This window comes from Zootermopsis nevadensis, unplaced genomic scaffold (assembly GCF_977971745.1).
Source record: "Zootermopsis nevadensis isolate Lab colony 2312 unplaced genomic scaffold, Znev_1.0 Znev_ptg000002l, whole genome shotgun sequence".
Lineage (NCBI taxonomy): Eukaryota > Metazoa > Arthropoda > Insecta > Blattodea > Termopsidae > Zootermopsis > Zootermopsis nevadensis.
The window spans coordinates 5,093,013-5,114,507 of record NW_028259134.1 but is presented as its reverse complement, the minus strand read 5'-3'; the positions used below and the strand labels follow the sequence as shown (position 1 = coordinate 5,114,507).

The following is a 21,495-nucleotide window of genomic DNA, read 5'->3' as shown; positions in this document are numbered from 1 at the left end:
AAGAACCCACTGGAGTTTTATGACTCCTTTCTGTATTAATCAACTCATCAGTTTTTGTTTTTGTTGTAGTTTCACATCAATCAGCACACTGGTGCACGACCTTATCAGTGTCCATATTGTCCTAAAGCTTTTGCTAGCTCAGGCAATTGTTTCTCACATCGGAAAAGAATGCATCCCCAGGAGGTTGAACGTGACCGAGAACGAGCCGCACAGATAATGCGGTGAGATGATGATAGCTGCTAGCAGGAATTTTTGCTGTAAAAAGTAAGGTCTCTTCCCACTTGTATCATAATATAGATAATTTTGTCTTCACACTATAGTTGTTGCTACCTGATCATCCACAGGTAAGGTTTTCTTCTGTAAATCCTGCTGAACACATTTCTTAAAGATATTGGTTTTATATGCAGGGATAGAGTCTTAACTCTGAACATTGGATGATGGTACACAAGAGATTTCAAAATGTTTTGCTCAAAGTATGATGCATGTTTGGTAAAATCACTGACAGTTTCATCACAGTTAGAATGTTCCAGAAATATAGTCAATTAAAAAGTTGGTCCTTCTGAAATATTCTCTGTGGAATATTGTACTGAAAATGGCATGTATTATTAAATGTGTTTGATGGGATAGTCTGATGATTTCATTATTTATTCCAGTATAATATTTTGCTGCACTAAATAAACTACTTTGTGATTTTGCTTGGATGTCTCGATCATATGAAATATTTTTTAACCACAAGTTGGCAGACATAGTCAATACTAGTAGTACTCTGATTTTATTTGCCATTAAAGACACCCATGATTTTCCATTTTGTCACAGCTGCAAAACTATCAAGGGGATATTTGTGCTTGCATCTGTGGCTAGTGGAATGCCAAGTGGTCCTAATTTAAAGGTACAGATAAACATTAGTTATTTTCTGTTGATTACCTTTGTTTATATTGAATTGAGTGCCACAACTCTGGAAGACATAATTTTTTCTATGTATTTAACACCAAGCCATAGCGAGAGAGTACCTAACTTGCAAAGAGAAGTCTGCAGAAGTTTTGTTTCTGTAACATGAAAATACATCAAATTGAATTGGCTTAGGTCAGCAAATGCAATTATCTGCATTCAGTGTGTTTGTGAAATGTTCATTGTACCAGGTAATTCTGCAGATATTCTTTTCCTGCTAGCAGCGCTACTAAACAAATCAGGCAAGGAGTATATTATTTATGTAGATTACATTTTTGTATAAAATTTGTAATGTTTGTCCCATGAATATGCTGCAGTTGTAAGTCCCATATCTGAGTATAATTGATTACATTTATGAGAGTGTGTGACGAGGCAGTTATTCTGCATTATGTATTTATACACTTATTTATTTTGATACATATGTAATAAAATGTTTTATTTACTACTATTGAATGAAGTAAGCATTCTGCCATTTTACCTTGTTCAGAAATGCCTAATGGCATAAATCCCAAACTTTTAGATAATGTTTTGCCTTCTTGTGATAAAGTGAGGCTTATCTGGAGGATTTGGTCACCATGTTAAATATTTTGGTACTGTACCAGTGTCATCACAGAATCATTCTCGTGACGTCTTTCCACATTGGTATGAGTGTTATGTGTAGTTTGTGCTTTTGTTGGTATCTAACAAAATATTACGGGTGTCATCAATATGATACCAACACAACATGAAGTTACTGTATGAGATTAACGTGTCAAATATATATCATATGGTTGGGATCCTATTGTCAGACATTTCACAGTGAAGCAGTTGCAGAAATGGCACTGTTTGTTTCGCTCTGACGCTGAAGTTTTATTTTTTCCAGTTATTGCATTGCTAAATAATGAAGTGATGGACAAATTTTATCTTAAAATAGGAAAATTTGCACCTATTTATAGACAGCAACACATTTTAGTGTTCCTAATTTCAAACACCTCAGTTCTGTCTAATTGACCACAGACAGGTGAAAAAATATTTTGTGCATTCATTATGTGCAAGAATCAGTTCTACCAACATGATTAAGGTTAGTTATAAACTTTTTGCTGCCACATTAGTCCTTTACTTTGTGTAGCTGTGTGCATGGGAATTACTCGGTGGTATGGAAAAGATTAGCTGTTTATTTAAGTTAGTGTAAAAGACCATAGAGGGCTCGGTATTTGTGGCCAGTAGAAAGTGTCAGGGTTGGATGTGCATTAATCTGTATTGAATTTTTACAGAAGAGTTACCATTTTGTGCATATGCAGATAAATGACCTTGCATTAGCCATTTTCAATCTCATATACAGCAAATGAATTAATACTTATGTCTGGCACATAAAGAAAGATGAGATACAAAGAACTACTGATGATGAATAACAGTGAATGTGAAAGCTATTTTACAGTACATTTTAACATCTCTGTCAATACTGAGTACACTGAAGGGAATGTATTTTTGCTCATCTGACAATGTTGTGATTTTATCACTTCCCTAAACTAACTTAGCAACTTACTATGTGGCTGCTGTACATTATTTTTATGGAGCAGGAATGTTTTACTGATATAATTTAAACATAGCTGCTATACATTCTTACATAATTATAGTGTTTTTACTCTGGTGCTTCCATTGGAAACATGGTGGTGATATCTCTTCCCTAGCCTGACTAACCTAACCTGCAGCTGTATTTCCGCATTGTTTCTGTAAATAAACTGTCGTGTCATAAGTGTACTATCTGCTACAAGTTCCTCCAGTTTCATATTAAACGTGTTTTGCTGTGTATCATTCACAACCAGATTTTGTGTAGGGTGGTATAGTGTGGACCAGATATTCTTCAAGGATTTAAAAACCTTTATGATCTAGACACTTTCATAGTTTGTAATGATTTTGTTGGTTTAATTTTCAGTGTTTTCTGTGTAGTGTACAATAGGAACATTTGTGGATGATGTATATTAGAAAGGCATAGCTTTACTGGACAATTAAGGGACACCACAGAAACTGTCATTTGTGATGGATGGCCTCTAGTCCCATATTTTAATGTGGGGCCTTCTGTGTAAGAAGCATGAATGCTAATCTGTCCACAGGAGAGTTGTTCTCACAACATGGGAGAAAAATTGTAGGGCTTTTTCACTTTAATATACTTCATTCTTGGCCCTCTTTGTTGCATGCACACTTTCCTTCCATTATCTGAATGCCCTGAAAGCATGATTGTCTGGAAACTCGCACGGATGATTTTAGATGTAATTTCCATGACAGAAAGACTAAAATGCCCTGTGGCAAAATCCAGCCAATGCTTCTGTTTCTCCAGTAGAAAACAGAACGTGCTCAGCACTCACTTTCGGAAAAATTAATAAAAATTGCCAAACTGTTCCTTTAAATCAGCTAGTAACAAATTTGCTTAAATTCCAATTACTTAAAATATAACTAATTTTGTTTCAAACTAGCTAACTAATATGTCTTGCAAACAAACTGCAAGTCTTCATATTTCTCATTGTTCAAGTTTACTACTGTTGTCCAAGAATCGTCAGAAATCACTATTTATAATTTAGGTATAATTATTATCCCTCAGGTGAGGTCCATGTAAACCTATTCAGTTTTGTATCTCTGTGATAATGATGCACCAACTGATTGTGTTCCTGAAAATAAGAAAAATTAGTCAGTCTGTTTCCTTTATGCCTTTTCTTGAGTATAGGTCAGCCTGCAAGGGATCATTGGATCCCTCCTGTGGCTGAACTGGTGATTGTATCATCATGTGCAGGCTGTGAGGGTGATCAAGGTTTTTTCCTGTTCTTGACTTTGCTTTTGCCATCTTGGCTGTAGATAATGAAAACTGTCTGACTTATTATCTACATTCACAGTTAAGTAAACTATGTCTGCAACTCAAAGTGCCTCAGTCATTGTTTTGGTGATCAGAATTTTACTTACATTGAAATATCTTGATGTAATAAAAAATAAATCTAATAATTGTTGCTTTACACATTCTGTATTGGTAGAAGGTGTGAAACTGGCAGTGTTTTCTTTGCCAATGTACAGACACTATCTGTTAAAGTTTTAGGATCCTCATATTTCTTTTGCTCCACCATTAGCAGCTGCTGATAGGGAAATTGATGTGTCATTATGTCCTCAAATCTCTGAAAATTTCAGTGAAACATTCCTGTGTAAAATTAGGCTCATGTAAGTCTATGTTTCCTGTGTACAATGCCTTGGCCACACCTGTAAGTTTCATTTTGGCTGCATAAGCTTTATCTTCATCTGACCATGGTTTCAAAAGTCAAACAGACTCAGTAAACATTTCCAAAGCATCTACACCAAAAAATCACCATGGTTTTAATTATGGGTTTTATTTTGTTGTTGTAACACAAGAAGTGACAAACCTAGAGAACCCTCATGCACATGTTTTTCTTGCTCCATAAATTCTATTACTGAATTCATGAACAGTAATTGTATTTACTAACTAGCTAGCTTAGGGAACCCGAAGCTTCATTACTGAATTTACCAAAGTTCTCCACCAGTCCCTGTCCTGGGCCAACAAAATGCAATCGCCTTCAACTCTCATCTGCTATAGATCCTGCTTGATATTATCCTCCCATCTACATCTAGGTCTCCCCAGCGGAGCTTCCATTCAAGCTTCCCGACCAATACTCGGTGCACACCTCAACAGTACTTTGTGCACAAGTTCTTAACACAAAATCAATGGAAACCAGTAAATCTATCAAAAAAAAGATAAACACAACACTAAGCAGATGAAATATAGACGAAAACTTAATTTAGTTTTACCGTACCTGTATGGAGGAGAGTTGACAGCGTAAGTGGAAGGTGGTGAGGGAGTGAAATGTTATTGTTTGGAAGGGGATTCTTTTTCTTTTTTCTATCTCTTGGCACCACTCGACTCTGCATCAGACTCACTGGGCCTCTGTCTCACTAAAAAGTTGTCCAGTGTGATTTGTTTTTGTCTACTTTTTAAAATGTTTCTAAAGTGACACATGGCATTATCATTGAAAATGTTTATGCTGCGGCCTGCTACTGCTTTATCGGGGTGATATCGTTCCACGAAACTTTGGACCTCACCCCATTTTGCACAAATTTCACGGATCAAAGAAGTAGGAACATCCTCCCTTCCTTCCTCTTCCTCTGAAGACATTTCCTTCACAATCACCTTTTGTAGCTGCTTCTGTAGTTGTTCCAGTTCTTCCGTGCTCAGTTCATCTTTGTGGTCCTCTAGTAACTCCTCCACATCTTCATTGTTAACTTCCAAGCCCGTGTTTTTGCCTAGAGACACAATATCATCGATAACAGCAGAATCTTCGTTGTCAAAGCCCTCAAAGTCTCTGCCTGCAAGACATTCTGGCCACAATTTCCTCCAGGCTGAATTCATGGTCCTGTAAGTCACTTGCTGACAGGCTTTGTCAACGAGAGTTAAGCAATGAAGAATATTAAAATGGTGTTTCCAAAAGTCTCTGGGTGTTAATTCTGTGTCAGAGGTTACCTCAAAACATCTTTGAAAAAGTGCCTTAGCTTCTTAAAGTTTGGAATGACCTGCAATCCATGGGCTGTATTAGAGGATGTTGACGGCTTGCGTGTTCGTAACTCGAGACACAGTACGTCATCCAAGACGCTTTGTGTTCGGAAAATTTGTTCGTAAACTGAATTGTTCGTGATCCGGGGCATTCGTGAACCGAGGTTTGACTGTATTTTAATCTGTAGGTTCTTAGAAATCAGACAGGAAGACAGTATTTTGAACCAAGAAGTAGTAAGAATTTCCAGGATACAGTCTACTAAATTCCTCCTGAATATCATTTTGAATTGTTATTGTTCCCAAATATTTTGAACTTCATCACACTTTCAAAGGAATTATTAGCCACCCTAATATGATTTTGCCTGTCTGTCTGCTGACAGGATACTAACAAGTACTTATGTTTTCTTTTGGAATTTACTTCTAGTCCAATAATTTCTACTAGTTTCTAGTAAAACTTCTGCGTTCCTCTTTATTGTATTTATATCGTCACCCAATAACTTAACATCATCAGCATATGCCAGTAGCTGATGTGTCCCATTCAATTGCAAACCCTCCTGCCTATCTTGGTCTTTCCTGATGGCGTATTCTAGCGCAAAGTTAAAGAGCAATGGAAACAAAACATCTCCTTGTTTCAGACTGTTCGTGATGGAAAATGACTCAGATAAATATTTACCTGACGAATTTTGTTACTGGTTTCATTTAAACACATTTTTATTAGACTCACTAGCTTTGGTATACCAAATTCAATGAGAATGTGATATTACTTACTCTGATAAATTTTGAGATGAGGGAAGTAAGTGCCATCTGTTGTGGCTTTTTATTTTGTGCTTAAATTAGCTCTGAGGGTAGGCACCTGGCATTGCAGTACTTTTATTTGGTTTTATTTCTCTTGTATAGCCATGTTCAGGTATGTTATCTGTTACTACAATATTGTTATTCAATGGTCTTAAATTGTTTTTTCACACATAACTGCTTACCCAAGCAGCAAACAGCTATAACACAATGTTACCGGAACTGTGCAAAGTAGATGCAAGGAAGTCTTATACATACTTGTTGCAAATAACAATGAAACATGTTGTAGCTGCAGTTGTGAAACAGAGAACTCTATTATAGTCCTGCTACATACTGAAAGTAATTGCTGTTCCCTGCAGTTTTCTGTGTTGGCCAAACATACTATTCATGTTGAAGAACAGGAGCTGTCTGACAACAGGACCCCCTACCATATGGGGAGGTGTTCGGTCAGTAACCAGATGAGGCATGGGTGTAGGAACCCTTGGAAGCCTGAGGTGGTGCATCTTAAGCTTACAGGTGACTATTTTGATCCACTACACTGTTTAAGTGAGTCCTGTGTTCTGATATTTCATATAATTGTTGCTCAGTAGGTTTTGGTATCCAAAGGTTTTAAAGTGTGTTTAGTTGTGTGGGTGTCTTGTTATTTGCTTTTTAACTAAAGCTTTCTTGAGATTTATATGTAGAAAAGTATTATTATTTTTAATGGGAGTTTTACTTGAATTTGGTTATATTTATTGTTAAGATTGTGTGGTTGTTTGACATCTATTTTGTTTTGAATCTTTTGTTGAATTAAGGAGTTACCTTCCCCAATTTGGCTGTGTTTAACAAATTATAGGTCTGGCTTCCAAGGATAAGACACTTATTTTACATATAACAGTAGTTTTAGTAAAGTATGGGAGAACAGAGAGACATTACTCATTATATTCATTTGCTTTTTCATTATTAAATCCCTTTTTTTCATAAATAGTTTCTGCGAAAAGCTGTTTGTGGCAACCAAATCCTTCAGCCTTGCTGTAAAGTTACAACCTTCTTAAAGGGTGTGTGGTGAGGGTGCCACGAGTTTTGGACCTGTTGGTTTGCCCTTCAGATATGGGACATCAGGATATCTCAAACAAGCAAGCAGGTTCTGTTAGCATACTGTGTGTTAAGTGTTTTGTAATGTGGTTTGTCGTGGACAAAGTAACAGTTGTGCAGAATTTATATTTAAAGAAATTATTGCTAGTCACCCTCCATACTCTGGACTGCTTAGAACTTTACATATGTGAGTGAGAAATCTGTGAAGTGTAACAGAAGTTTCTTGCTTATTAACTATTTTATGTAAAGTTAATTCTTTGTTGTTTCGATTCTGTGTCAATTTCTTCATTCTCATACACAGTGAAAAATGTTCTTCCTGTTTGTCCTTCTGACATTAAAAAAGACTGAACAAGAGTGTTTCATGCAAGGATACCTTGTTCCATGGTGTTAACTGAGAGGAGTTGTTATTTAGTTGGTGAAGTGACTGGACAACCAGGGCTGTTTCTAGCAGAGAACTTTTCAGTTTGTCTTCAGCAGTTGTCCTCAGTATGAAGGATTCTTTCATCAAGACACAAGGTAGCCAGAGTGCACAGACTCTGTCTGATATGGAGCTCTATATGCCTTAATGATTTGGAGCCTGGCACATTGCAGACTTACTCAGCCTTTGTCATGTGGTGACGGTTATTATGGATGAAAAATATTATCAACACTTCCTGTCATAATTGAAGTGAAAAGGAAATTGTATGTATGTTCATAGAAGCTGCTTGCATGTAAAAGGTTCTGAATGAAGTCATATACTCAATACCTCATCTAGTCTGACAAGTGAGAGATTGTCATTTTAATGTGAAAAGTAAAATAAATAATTTATAGTGAACACACAATGTTAATAATAATGACAGTTGTGAAGAGAAAAGATCCCCTCCTGTATTCAGCCTTAGGCCTATGCAGCATGTGTGTGTGTGTGTGAGAGAGAGAGAGAGTGAGTAAGCATGCTCATGCGTGCTTATAGTGTGGTAACTCATAAGACTGCTTATATCATATTTTAAACAGAAGTGTTAGTCCTAACTTGCATGCAAGATTCAATTGCAATGAAAATTACATTAGTTTCATGGTTTTAGATTCAAAATTTTGTACTGAATTAAGCTGCTGACAGAAGATACATTCATCTGTCCTATTACATTTGTGAGTTTGTGGTGTGCTCTGTATTTAATCTTTGATATTTTCTTGTTACCAATTTGATTGAAGAAAAGCTAAAGTAGTCAGATCCACTTGTTCTAAAATCTGCCTTCTTATGGACAAATACATTGTTGTTTTGTTCTTGTTATGCAGAATTGGTGCTTTTATCATTTTCCCTAAATATGTGCCTGTAACAATGTCTTTAGCCAATTCAGTTATGCTCACCTTCCTAACTCATGAGGCTTGATGGCCAGGGTGTTACATGATAGTTTCCCATTCTGAAGATGTTGAGTTTAAGGTCAGTTGAATTCAGTAGTGGTTCTGAACATTTTCTGATATGTGGATTACCAAAAGAACAAGTTGTTTGAGGGCTATTACCTCATACAGTATGGTGCAATTAATGCCTTTATATGTAATTATTACCAGAATGTCAGAAGTTGTTCACTTACATTACAGATATAAATGAACAGTTTTGTGTAGTATTTTAATTTCATGCGAGATCATAATCTTCCACACAAACAAAAGCATGTGAAATAGTTTCAAGTTATTTGATAGTGGATGGGGAAGTTGTCATAAGTAACTTCACTAGTGTAACTCTGCAAAATAACATGTCCATGTTCAATACAATCTCTTTAAAGTCATCAAAGGAAAATGAAATCTGTCACTAATTGCAAAATAGTAATTTTTGTCTGTGATTAAGTGTGTACAAGTGCTTGCTAGCAGCCCATTGCAGCTAATTCTCAATCCCTTTGGTTTCTGACACTCTCTCCCCACTTTGGTTTCGGAATCCATGTTTATTTCTAATTGTTTGAGTGTCAGTAGGACACCGTGGTAGTGCCATGGGCTGATGTCATTTTAACTGCAATTGAATTGAGTTAGAATAATGAATGTGAAATTATGCGTACAAATATAAATTTCTGTTGTTTTGTTATTCAGTTGGTGCTGTAATTTTTGTGTCTGGTGACACAAATGCAGACTTTTTATGTGGGACATGAGTCAGACCATACAACATGTTTTTATTACTTTAAGCAACTATTGGTGGTGGTTTCAAGCAAGGTTATGAACTGTCATATTCCTTTAGAAGTTTATAGTACTCAATTGCGCAAGAAATGTTTTCCTCTTATGGAACCCAAAAGTTCATTACTGTGTTCACGAAGGTCCTTCATTGGACCCTATCCTTAGCCACTTGAATTCAGCCAGTACCTGCACACCTTATTTCCCTGAGACCAATTTTAATATTATCCTCCAGTTTATGCTTAAGATCTCATGCAGTTTCTTCCTTTGAAGTTTTCTGATCAAAAATTTGTCCCTCCCATACAATCCTTAGCTTAATCATCCCTACAATATTTTGGAAAGAATTCAAAAATGATATCTCCTTAGTATGTAATTTTCTCCTTCATCCTTTTCCAAACGTGCTCTTCAGAACCCTGTTCTGAAACACTCTCATCCTTTTAGTGAAAGACCAAGGTTCAAATTTATATAAAGCTGGCAGGTAAATTAGTCTTGTAAAAATGTCCCACTGCACCATAAGAAACTGCAAAACATGAAATGTAGATCTTGTGGTAATCTATTTCTGTTCTTGATATAGTAAATATTTAATGAAATACAAAGAAGAGAATCTGAGACTGAGCAGTGTGATACCTGTTGCATGATTACATTTGTGCCTGCAAGAAATTAACATCAGGACCATTGAGATAGGAGAAATAGAAAGAAATGTGTTTGGAAAGTGTGTACTCTACTGGGGAACATTTCCACTCTTATTTCACTGAACTTCTGAGCCAGCTGTGTGGACATGGAAGGGACAGACAATTTCTTGAAGTGGTCTTCTGTGGCCATGAAATACTGTACTGTAGCCATAGCTATGTCATGCGGTGTTACTGGTTATTGCTTGTTGTATGACACTGCATTTAATGTTGAGGTAAATATAACATTGAATGATATATGATAAGATCATTATGGATTATAAATTGAGAGGAATTTGTCTGTATAAACTAAGGAAAGCTACAGTCAGATTGGCAACAGTTCAAAACCAGGTACCTCCTAAATGTGTTGGCTGTGAGACTGTTGCTGCTCTCCTGGGTCACTGAACAGCTGTTTTAGGCTCAGAATGTTTGCTGGTAGTTGGAGTGTTGAATGTTGGGGTTTAAAAGTCATGCTATGATCATAAATGTTAGGAGTGGGAGTATTTCACGTTTGTGGAGTCTGGTAGGACAGTTCTGCTTGCTTCCAGTGTATGTGTTAAGGGAGTGGATAATACCCAGTGATAGAAACTGACAAGTGTAAATAACCTTGTGCTGAAGTCAACCTGTTGTTCTTTTAATGTTGAAAGGAAACATATTTTACTTGATGACAATGAGGAAATCCGTTAAGGAACCTCAGGATCAACATGATGTAGGTTTCATATATAAACCTAATCAATAGATGCTTTTTTGGTACACACTTGGCATCTCTGCCATTGGTATAATTGAAAGAATCTTCCATGAATTTTACAGTTTGGTGCAAAACTTTTGTAACTCCATGCTGGTTCAACTTACATGTCACTTCACCATAGCATGAAAGTACTAATCATGTTTAAATCTGTAGGTAAGTACAAGTCTACCAAAATGGCTGGCAAAGCACTGCTGTTTGCTTGGTGATGACTAGCAAGAAGGCTCCTGTACAGCAGTCAGACAGTGTGTAAGAGGAACTGGTTACTTTACTTGAGATACAACTGCATGTGTAGGGCGGTCTTAGAAGTGACCAGCTGCTTGCATGAGCATATTTCTTTGCTGCTGCTGCTGGTACCATTTGTCACAGAGTAGACCACATTTTGGCCATGGGCATTGATATCTTGGTTGACTTGTACCAGACTGGCCACATGTTGAGAGAAAGAATTGGGGAATGTTGTTTATGTTAGTGAATGCAGCTGCCATGAAACATAAATATATTGAACCTCCATGAGATTTTGTATGCTTCACACTGTTGACTGGGTTGCACACCAGTGAAGCAAAAACAAGAACCACTGAACATGAGGCAAGAGGAGTATGAAGCTTGAAATATGTTTTATGGCATGCATTAACTGGTGAAGCATGTATGGTTGAAGCAATGACATCAGCAGACATGGGTCTAGTAGTTTCAGTGCTGATATTAACACTGAGATCGAAATTCAGTAAGCATCATTGTAGCCACAAATACTTAATTCACCCACATAATCCATGCAGTCTGATCACAGTTCTTTTATTGATTCTGAGGAAGTGTGAGCACCTTGAAAAATTCCAGTCTTGCTATAGAATGTTGAAGGATACATTTAGAAAGTTAGACCAGCTATTGAACTCATATTGAAACCAAAGGTACCAACTTCCAACTGGCAATAAAATGTGAAGAACAACTTCTGATTTTGCTAAGGTAAGACAGTTATCAATATAACTAATAAAAAAAGTAATCATCATAATTGTTCTCCATAACTGTAATGGCAACACAAATGAACATCAATTGAAGTTATAGTAGGAGAAAGCTGTAAACTTATAATTGAAAATAGGTTACACTTCGAAGATGGCCGTCTTCTGGGTTGTAGCACTGTAGTCTGGTAGTTTACCAATGTTTCAGATGTCCTTACTGCTTCCATCATCAGGGTGATGAGTCATCATGCTGCATGGCACTACAACCTGGACAACAGCCATCTTTGGACTCACCATCATGAAAACCTGATATCCTACTTAGATTATACTTTGATGGAAATTTGCAATCACGTTATCCACTGCTATGAAAGTGTTCACAGTCTGAAATTCCGAAACATACATTCACTAACAAAGCTGTTGGAAGTCTGTGGTGAGGTTGGAGGCAAGATTGAAGGTGTGTTGCTGTTATTTGTAGAAACTGACAGTGTTATGGACACTTCTTTGTGGCAATATCCAGTAGAATTACTCATTGCATCCTCATCATTTGTCTCGTCAAATAGTAGTACAGCTTGTTTATATTTTTTTTGCCTATCATTCAATTTTTTGGTGTCTGGAAGGATTACTTCAGAAACTGCAGATCACTGCCTTCTTCCGAACTCTTGACCAACGTTAACTCCTTTGAGGTAGTGCAGTTTCTTCTCAGTCCCTGTTAATTTTGTGACTTTGCACAAGAAGTTAACAGTTAGGTATCATGATGATGATTTGGGTTTGTTGTAGTTTCTTGTTGTTGAATTCCAACAGTTGTGTGTTCACTGTTTACCCCAGAATTATATTTAAGGTAATTTATATCAAGCCACGGTGGTCCAGCGGTTAGAACGCTGGCCTTGTAATCCTGAGGGCTCGGGTTCGATTCCTGGCGGTGCCCGAATTTATAACTTGTGTTGTGCAAGGCCGTGGTCTAGGCAACACGGAGTTTTCCTCCGGGAGCTTCCCCGGTTTCTCCGTGGCATCCCAACAATTACTCCATTCACACACCGAAGAAGGCAATGGCAAACCACTTCTGGATCATCTGCCAAGAACGTATATGAACAGGTCCCAGTTCGAGAGAAGGATGGAAGGATCCTGTTCGTATGGACCTGTTGTCAGACAGAACACTAAATAAATAAATAATTTATATCATTTCTCAACAGCTAAGATTCATAGGTGCTCTCTTTGTCACTGATCTTGTTCTCAACTTACTAATGGGATTCACTGAAATTACCACTTTGATTTCTCAGTTTTTTATAAAAAATTTCATCATGCAAATAGTAATGATCCTTTGCTTCCCTTTCTGATCCACTCTTCTGCTTTGTTCTCAGGTGTAGCAACAGTCACATAATGGTCTCCACTGTTCTTTATACTTCCTTGCTGAGGAATAAATAGTTTTTGTTATTTCAGGTATGTTGCAACTGGGTGTTTTTTCGGTAGTTCGGTAGTTTCACATTCTTAGAGGAGAAACCATTGTTGTTAAAGTTGTTAAGGGGACAGCAAAAGCAATATGAATTTGAAAAACCTTCAGAAAGACTATGTGCCCCAGCCAACAGTAGAAAAATGTAAAGACAAAGCTGACCACTCTGAAGAGTTGTGGAATATGCCTGACAGCCTTGAATGCATTGATGGGAAACATACTAGAATCAGGAAGCCACAGTGACGGTAGAATTCTGACAAACTCTGCACTTGGTAAGGGCTCACTCAAGAAGAACTTCATATTCCCAAGCATAAACTCCTTCCACATGATCCTAATGGACCAAATTTTACATTTTTCTTCATTGCCGATGAGATAGTTGCTTTTACTAAGCGAATTATGAAACCTTACCACAAAAAAAATTTGAACAATGATAGATGCATTCTTCATGAAAGATTAACTATAGCTTACAGCAATGTTGAATGTGCATTTGATTTAGTGCTCCAAATTTAGAATTTTTTATGTACTGATTGTTTGCAAGGTCAGTACAGTTGATGAAAGTGAAATCAGGCATGTCCTACATAATTTTACAAGAATCCATGATGGGATTTTCTCTCAACTGTCAGCAAAGTCATCTCATCATCAGCCATGTCACTACCTCTTGTGGGTTGCCCAACAATTGAAGTGACAGAAATGAGGAGCAAATTCTGCAGATATTTTCTGCATCAAGATGATCTACAATGGCAAAACAAATATTGCATATAATTTTGTCAAATTCAGGAGTTACAACTAATTAATTACATTGGCATGAAGAAAGTAATTTTCACTACTATATAAGGTTCTCTTTTTTATTTTTGTTCCCTGAAAACCAGACTTCCATGAACACTTTATTTCTTCACCAAGTCTTTTACTGTTCTATTTTATTGAAACAACCTTTCAAATTCTGATTGTAAAGAACTTTGCACCTTTCAACACCAACAAAATTAATGTTGAATTTTGTATCATTTCTCATTTTTAGAAACACGAGAATGCAATTGAGAAAAATGCTATTACAGTTGTTTAATGTGATAAAATAACAATGACTTTACATCACAACAGACCCTGTACTAATGAACTCTGCCTTGGGTAGGTGCAGTATGTTATGACATTTTTCCTTGAAATACCAATGAAGCTGAAGCAAAAGGTAGGTCCAGTTCTGTAACTATGAAACATGTTTCATGCTGCATGCTTCCTATTTCAGCATTATGCTGTATTGCATTTGCAAAATACAGCTCCTTATTCTTTAAACTTCCTTCATGCTTCTTGCTTCCTTGGTGTGTGACCCATTTCTGAAACAACAGCTCATAACCAACACAATCCATTCTTAATGCTGGATACACTATAGGTATCAGCACATCTGTTTTGCACCAAACCTTTTAGTCATGCCGGTAATTCTGTTTAAAGTTTTGGAAATGTGTGTACTCTTTGCTTGTTACAAGGTGGTGGTTCTGGTGTGTTCTATACAGGAAATGAAAAAAAAAGTTAAGGAATTTAATGACTAAGATTCCATATCTTATCTGTTGATAGCATTTTCCTGTGGAGGAAGTTAGTTATGTTAAAATGGTTTCTTGTCTGTTTATGTAAACTGTTTGCTTAGAATTACTAATATCACTGTCTCCAGACACACTGTTCAGTATAGTGACAAAGCACATGAAGTCAAGAGTATATCTTCTGGAAATGGTTCAGTATTTTTGCTATGCTTGCAGCCACCACACATGTCCCATTCAGTGAGGATGAACAATATTCTTGTAAAGTATTTTCCTTTAAAATGGTTTAAGGGTAACAAAGAGAAATTCCCCGTCTTTTTAATACACAGTGTGTCAGCTTATTTGTGCAGCAGTTTTGAAGCTTCGCTGTTGAGCACTGATAATTTACCTTTGTAATAAGTGACATTGAATATGTCTCATTTGTCATTTTGCCCCTGCCTAAGCAGTATTTGACACCCACCTGCAGTTACAGACTCAGCTGTGTCTCATTCTTTGCATCAGGTGATTGAAGTCCTTGATTTTTACTGTTTTACACAGCCCCAAAAGTGCAAAGTCTAGTGGAGTAGGTAGCCACTTCAGACCCACTGCCATAGAAAATTCTCATTTAGTCATCCATAGATGGTTTCCACATAATTACTAGAAGTTTAGTCAATATTAAAAATAGCTCTGTTCTTCAGTTTGAGGTAATGTGTAATTTTACAAACACGTCCAGGAAAATGATTAATGTCACAGTTGACTGCAAGAAGAAAATAGGTCCTCTCTGTCAACTGTGTATCAGTCCACATCACAAGTTCAGCCTGGGCTGCTACATTGGTGTTCAGAGACAGCATGTGGACTGTTCTGGCTCCATGTTGTACAGAAGGTGATCTCATCACAGAAAATTATTCTTTTCAAAAACCACATGTGTTTGTCCAATCTGATAAGCAGATCTACAGTGAATTATATGATGCATCCTGCATAGTGTGGCATTACAGTGCTACTCATGACTCATTTGCTCAAGGAGCTGTAAATTACCACTGTGTGTCTTTCATTTTGTTCCTTGCTTACACAATAGCTTTACAACTGTGTCACACATAAACAGACACACTCATTGTAACCTGTATAGCATCAGAGTCCCTCTTTACTGGACTTAGTTTAATGCTGTTTTCATATTTTAATGTTTAAATACATGTAAAGCAGTGACTAAAAATGTAATTTAGACTATATGAACCTCAAAATGGCCAGTTTGCAAATTGTTGTCAAAATGAAAACTTCAACTGGATAACATGAGCTTGCTATTATAATATGAAAGGAATGTCATCTGTTGGATTTATTGCTCATTATGTTTCAAATTTGGAAGAAATGTTAATTTAGATATGGAAAACTGCTAAAGTCCTCAGTCAGAGGTTATAAGTAAGATTTAAATTAGGATTTGAGGTTCTCACCGCAGTGAGTATGAAGGTGGCTGTTTAACAGTGTTCCAGGGGTCCTTACTCAGTGAAACTAGAAATGGGAGAACAAAACATGTAAAAGTATAATGCAGCTGAAGAATACAAAATTTGATGACCATGAGGAAGTGTTTGTTATTTGGATAATTCAAGTGAATATAAACAATGGATCAGCATCTGACTGGACAGGAAATTAGTGTGATAAATTTTATACACAGAAATTGATATGTATTTTCCTCCAGAAAATAAGATTATAGTAAAGATGAATTGGGTTACTGTCCTGTAACAAAGGGGTTAAGTACAGATATATTCCATAGTTTTGCCTTCAAAATTGTACCTGCAGTATTTTACACACCATATGGCACTTCAGTCTCTGCAGGCCCGACTTGACAGGAGTAACATCCAACTCATCTGCCTAAGATGTTCATTGATTTTATTGTGGCATTCACAAAACATCCCATTGTATAAATAAACTACAAGCACATTCTCACAAGCTAGACCTGCTTGGGCCCAGTCATTCTTCCATCACATTAAGAAGACATGAATTTTTGGGATCCATTAGGCTAGTCTTATGCACAGATTCAGGGAATGATCAGTACAGTACCTTTGGATTCCAATTCATGAGGAAGGTGATGAACTCAGTGCATTGAAAATGGTGCAGTTTAATTTGCAGCCATTGATGGCTCGCATACTTAACTTTTACTGCCAAATATGAACATTTTACACATCTGTATACTCAGTACAAGATCAGCTACCAGCCGCTTGGTCTTGTGGTAACTGTTTTGCCCATTTAACTCATTTTCATCATGTATGGCCATCTGTAATTGACATTTATATAATTTGTATTGTTAAGTTTTCTTTTAGGAACAGTTTGTTGCATTTTATTTATATATACAGAATAAAAGAGAAGGAAATTAAGGTATATGTGTGGGCAAATGGCAGTATACGTATCAAGAAGCAATTATATGTTTAAACAGAAGCACAACACAATAAGTCTGATGTTGAAACAACTACAGAGGAAATGTGTCATGCATACTCCCTTAAATGGCATAGACTGTTAACAAAATATATTGTATAATTAGAAGTTGACCATGGCTTCCAGGTAGCAACTCAGATAGTGAGATTTGCTTCCAAACATTGTTAGTGCAAGATATTTATGAGGTGGTAACAATTTTAATGTTGTATGGATATGTGTAATTGCAATATAATTATTATACAGTCAAATATGTAACCATTTTCAAGATAAAGAAATATTGTGTCCTTGTTACTTCTAGCCTATACCCCTTGTTTCAAGAAGAAACTAATTTTTGTTAACCATGTGACTGAGTTTTATGAAACACTGCATCAGTGTGTGGAATGTCATGGCTGAGTGGTTTGTACTCATGAATCTCAGCCTGGACACCAGTAATCCTAAAGGAGGTTTGATGTGTTCTTCCTCAATCCCTCCAGTATGCTGGGATAGTATCTTAAAACATGATGTAACTGCATCCTTTCCAGTTCTTCTTCTTCTTCTCAAGCTCTATGGTCCACTGTGAACTTTGGCTTCCTGATCCTTTCCAGTTGATCATTCAGAAATCCTTTGATTTGACCTTACACTGACCTTTGCAACTTAAAAAACTTTGTTAATGAAGCAATCGGTGAATATGAATGATATGCTATGGGGATGACGCCATTTCTGTACCTTTTAATTTCCAACAGTGCAAGTACAGCAGTCTTGTGAACCTCAGAGTGGTTGTAATAACTACTAATTAACATATGGACCCCAAAGTTTGTGATAGATCTTTGAAAAGTGTACAACTCTTAAGATCTTTCTGATGAAATTAGTAAATAATTTATGCCATCTAGGGAAAACATTTATTTATTGATTTGGTAATACCACAGTCAAGTCATTGTAGTTTTGAAAATTTATGTGATACATGTGTGTGTGTGCGTGTGCACACATGCAAACATGTATGTTCTCAAGTGAAGCTTTCTGTCTTCTGGGTTGTTGCGCTGTGTAGTCTGGTCGATGGTTACCAGTGTTTCAGAGGTCATGCTGCCTCCGTCATCAGGGCGATGAATATTATTCAGAAGACAGAAAGCTTCATACTCACCGCTGTGAAAACCTCAAATCTTAAATGTTCTCAAGTGCTTATGTGTATTGAGCAATACCAATGTAGTGACAGCACAAAGCTTTGGCAGTTCTGCACAGAAATAGTGCAATATAATTTCTGATTTGTAAGTTTCAGATTCTGCATGTTAGTGAATAGAGTACTGAGCAGAATATTTTGACCTATGAGGGATTAAATGACAGAAGGCTGGAGAGAGTGCTTAATGAGAAGCTCCGTAATTTGTACTCCTTACCACATATTATTAGGATGATCAAATCATGGAGGATGAGATGGACGGGACATGGGACACAAATTGGGGAGATGAGAAATGCATACAAAATTTTGGTTGGAAAACCTGAAGGAAAGAAAGAACTTTGGGATACCTAGGCATATGTGGGATGATATTAAAATGGATCAATAAAATAAGGGCAGCCTGCCCTTTGGTCCGTCTTCCTGTGTCAGATGAAGTGGGGGAAGGTTTCTTCGTAGCCTGAGCCTCGACGACACGGCAGCCTGGGACAACGTGGTTCTACATTCTCTTGTTCGGGAGAGGGCTTGGCGGCTCGGGCCGATTTAGCCGCGTGGAGAAGCCATTTTTCCGTTCGCCTATACCTCCTTCCACTTACTGCAACCCCGATAGTTAGCAGTTTGGCTGCCTCCACAGCTGCAGCACTTGAGCTGCAATTTTGGGGTGACACACGTCCGGGATGGGTGCGCGTCCCCGGAAACCACGCACTTAGTTGCATGGCCGCAGTTACGCTGCGTGTGTCCGAAGTGAAGGCCCTTTTCGTGCATCGTACGTCTTCACCTTTGCTCGCAGGCTGCAGAGATCGGTGAGAGCACGCACCTTGGCAAAGACACGATGAAGTGCGGTGGCAGGGGACGGTCCTCAGGATCCTGGTTCCGTCGCTTTGACCAGAGTTACATGACTGATTCCACAAGGATGTTCAAGGCCTCCAGCTCCTCTCGAATGTCAGCTTGCCTACGTTTTTTCAATAAGGCGCACGCATCGGTCTCTGGGGGAGCGGGAAAGTGTGAAAATTCACACCCTCGAGTGATTGCAGAGCACCGATAGTGGCCCAGAAGCCGTCGGTAGTCTCGGGCACCAGCGTCAGGACCTTAGGTTATATGGTTTTGTAATATTATGAGTTGTTTTATTTTGAGTGTGGTGTGTTGTTTTGCTGTGTCTTATTGTTTTTGTTGTGTCTTATGTCTTTTTGTCTTACTGTTTTGTTCTGTCTCATTGTTCTGTTGTTTCTTATTGTTTTTGTTGTCTTATGTTTTGTGTCTTATTGTAGGACCACTGCCACCGGGTAAAAACCCATTTGCAGTGAAATAAATAATAATAATATAGGCGACAAGCTTCTTGCGGAATTCACGCAAATCTAGTCCAGGAATCTGCGCGTTTGTCACTCCAGAGACGTAGACCGGGATTTTGTTACGTCGCTCCCGAGGGGAAGTGCTTTGTCCGCTTGAGCGCAGGAGGTTGTGCTAGCAGACGTATGCCGAGGTAGTCGCTGGGCGACAAGTTAAAGGAACAACTACTGAGGTGGATCCTTGGCACCGCCCCCCACTAAAGAGGGGGCCTCGGGAGGATAAAACTCCCTCCGTTTCCAAGTCCCCCGGAAAGGGAAGGACGTCGCGGTGGTCATTACTGCTGGCGGACACCACGCCAGGGAAGCAGACAGCCGCGGGTTCCGGCACTGCTGAGTTTCACGCCGCTCCAGCCTCAGTGCAGCGGAACTGCCGGCCGCTAGACGCGGCTTTATAGCCCATAAAGTCAGCACTTTCGCCGATGTAGTTCGTGTCGGCTGTCGTGATTCGTATACAAGGACCCCCACACGTGCAATATTAATTGCGTAATATCGGGTTTGCGCAGTTATAATTGATGTAGGGGCAATATTGAAGATTTCCACGCTGATTGAAGAAACAGCGAACGAGTTTTGAAATATTGTGCAAACAGACTTGCGTCAATTTTGTTCCGCTGTCTGGTGTGAATGTTGTGTAATGTCTCTTCAGTTTTAGTTCTGTCGTCATGGCGAGCACATCAGAAACAGTTATAGTTGTATCTTGCAGTTTTACGTACATGTAAGAGTATCAGAAAGTGTGGCTAGCGGAGATAGAATGTGTCCTCTCCAAAAGGGGAGCAGCCACCTGTGATAAATCATCACAAGTTGTAACGCCCCTCCGTAAAAATGAATATTATCTCCTGGTTAAATTATTTATAATTCCTTCACTAAATTCCCATGGCTAAGTTGAATTACTTTCATCCAACGCTATTTCTTCTTTCCCGTAGCACCAAGAATTAACTAAAAATTATTTCTAAACATGCCTTTTGGTACTCATCTTCCAGCTCAGTTAACGCTAGAACTCGCTATTGCAGAATAATGTATACGCAGTGTTTCTTGATTCGTGCAGGGGCTGCGAAATTGCGCAATTTTTTATGCAACTAATATTGTTTGTATAGGTAGGTGTCCCTCAGCACACCGTGTATTATGCAACACCGGAAGTACGAGTCATTCACATGACCCTACGTCCCCTCCCTCCTATCTCTCTCGCTGGCATTGGAGCTCGTCCCGTCACTTCGTAACCCGTAACTTGTGAAAAAAATATGGCCCCGTCAAGATTACATAACGATTGATTGCGGTCGTTTGAACTAGGTCGGAGCCTGGCTTATGCAAACGTTTGGTTCTCGTGACATCCGTGCCCCTCGCCAAGTTTCGTAGTTTCTTGAGTACTTCTAAACGCGATTTTTTTGTGCCGCACGAATTTGCATAGCTTTGTCTGATTACTCAAATTCAATTATTCTCTAATTTATTAGATGATTTCCTGCATCCAGAATGTCCCAAAAGATTATCTGGTCCCAGAACAGGAAACGAAAAACAAATTACTGTCAGATGAAGCACAAATGATGGCTTACAAAACTAAAACATCAAGTAAAAACAACATCACAAAATGAAGATATAATTTATTTTATAAGCAGGATGATAACCGCAATGTACACTGAAATAAATTGTGTTTTACATGTAATACTTTGTCGTGTTACAGTACCGGAAGAAATGGTATTTTATTGTCTGTACAGAAGATTGTGTTTTCAATTTTTCGAACTATCTGTTCTGAAAATAATTTCTTTGGATTGCATATCTTACGCTACTGACCTTGGCTGCTGAAGGTTT

The 21,495-nt window shown here is 37.9% G+C and overlaps 1 protein-coding gene across 3 annotated transcripts in view; it reads left to right on the top strand.

Annotated features, from left to right (window-relative positions):
- The window catches only part of LOC110829007 (uncharacterized), a 33,263-nt gene extending 15,767 nt beyond the window's left edge, over positions 1-17,496 (top strand). For 2 of the 3 annotated variants that reach the window (XM_022062275.2, XM_022062274.2), the window contains exon 7: positions 70-17,496. In XM_022062275.2, coding sequence (XP_021917967.1) covers positions 70-225 — 156 coding nt within the window. In that variant the 3' untranslated portion in view covers positions 226-17,496. The remainder of the gene's footprint in view (positions 1-69) is intronic. The other variant, XR_015536802.1, reaches the window with a different exon arrangement.
- The last annotated feature ends 3,999 nt before the right edge of the window (positions 17,497-21,495 follow it).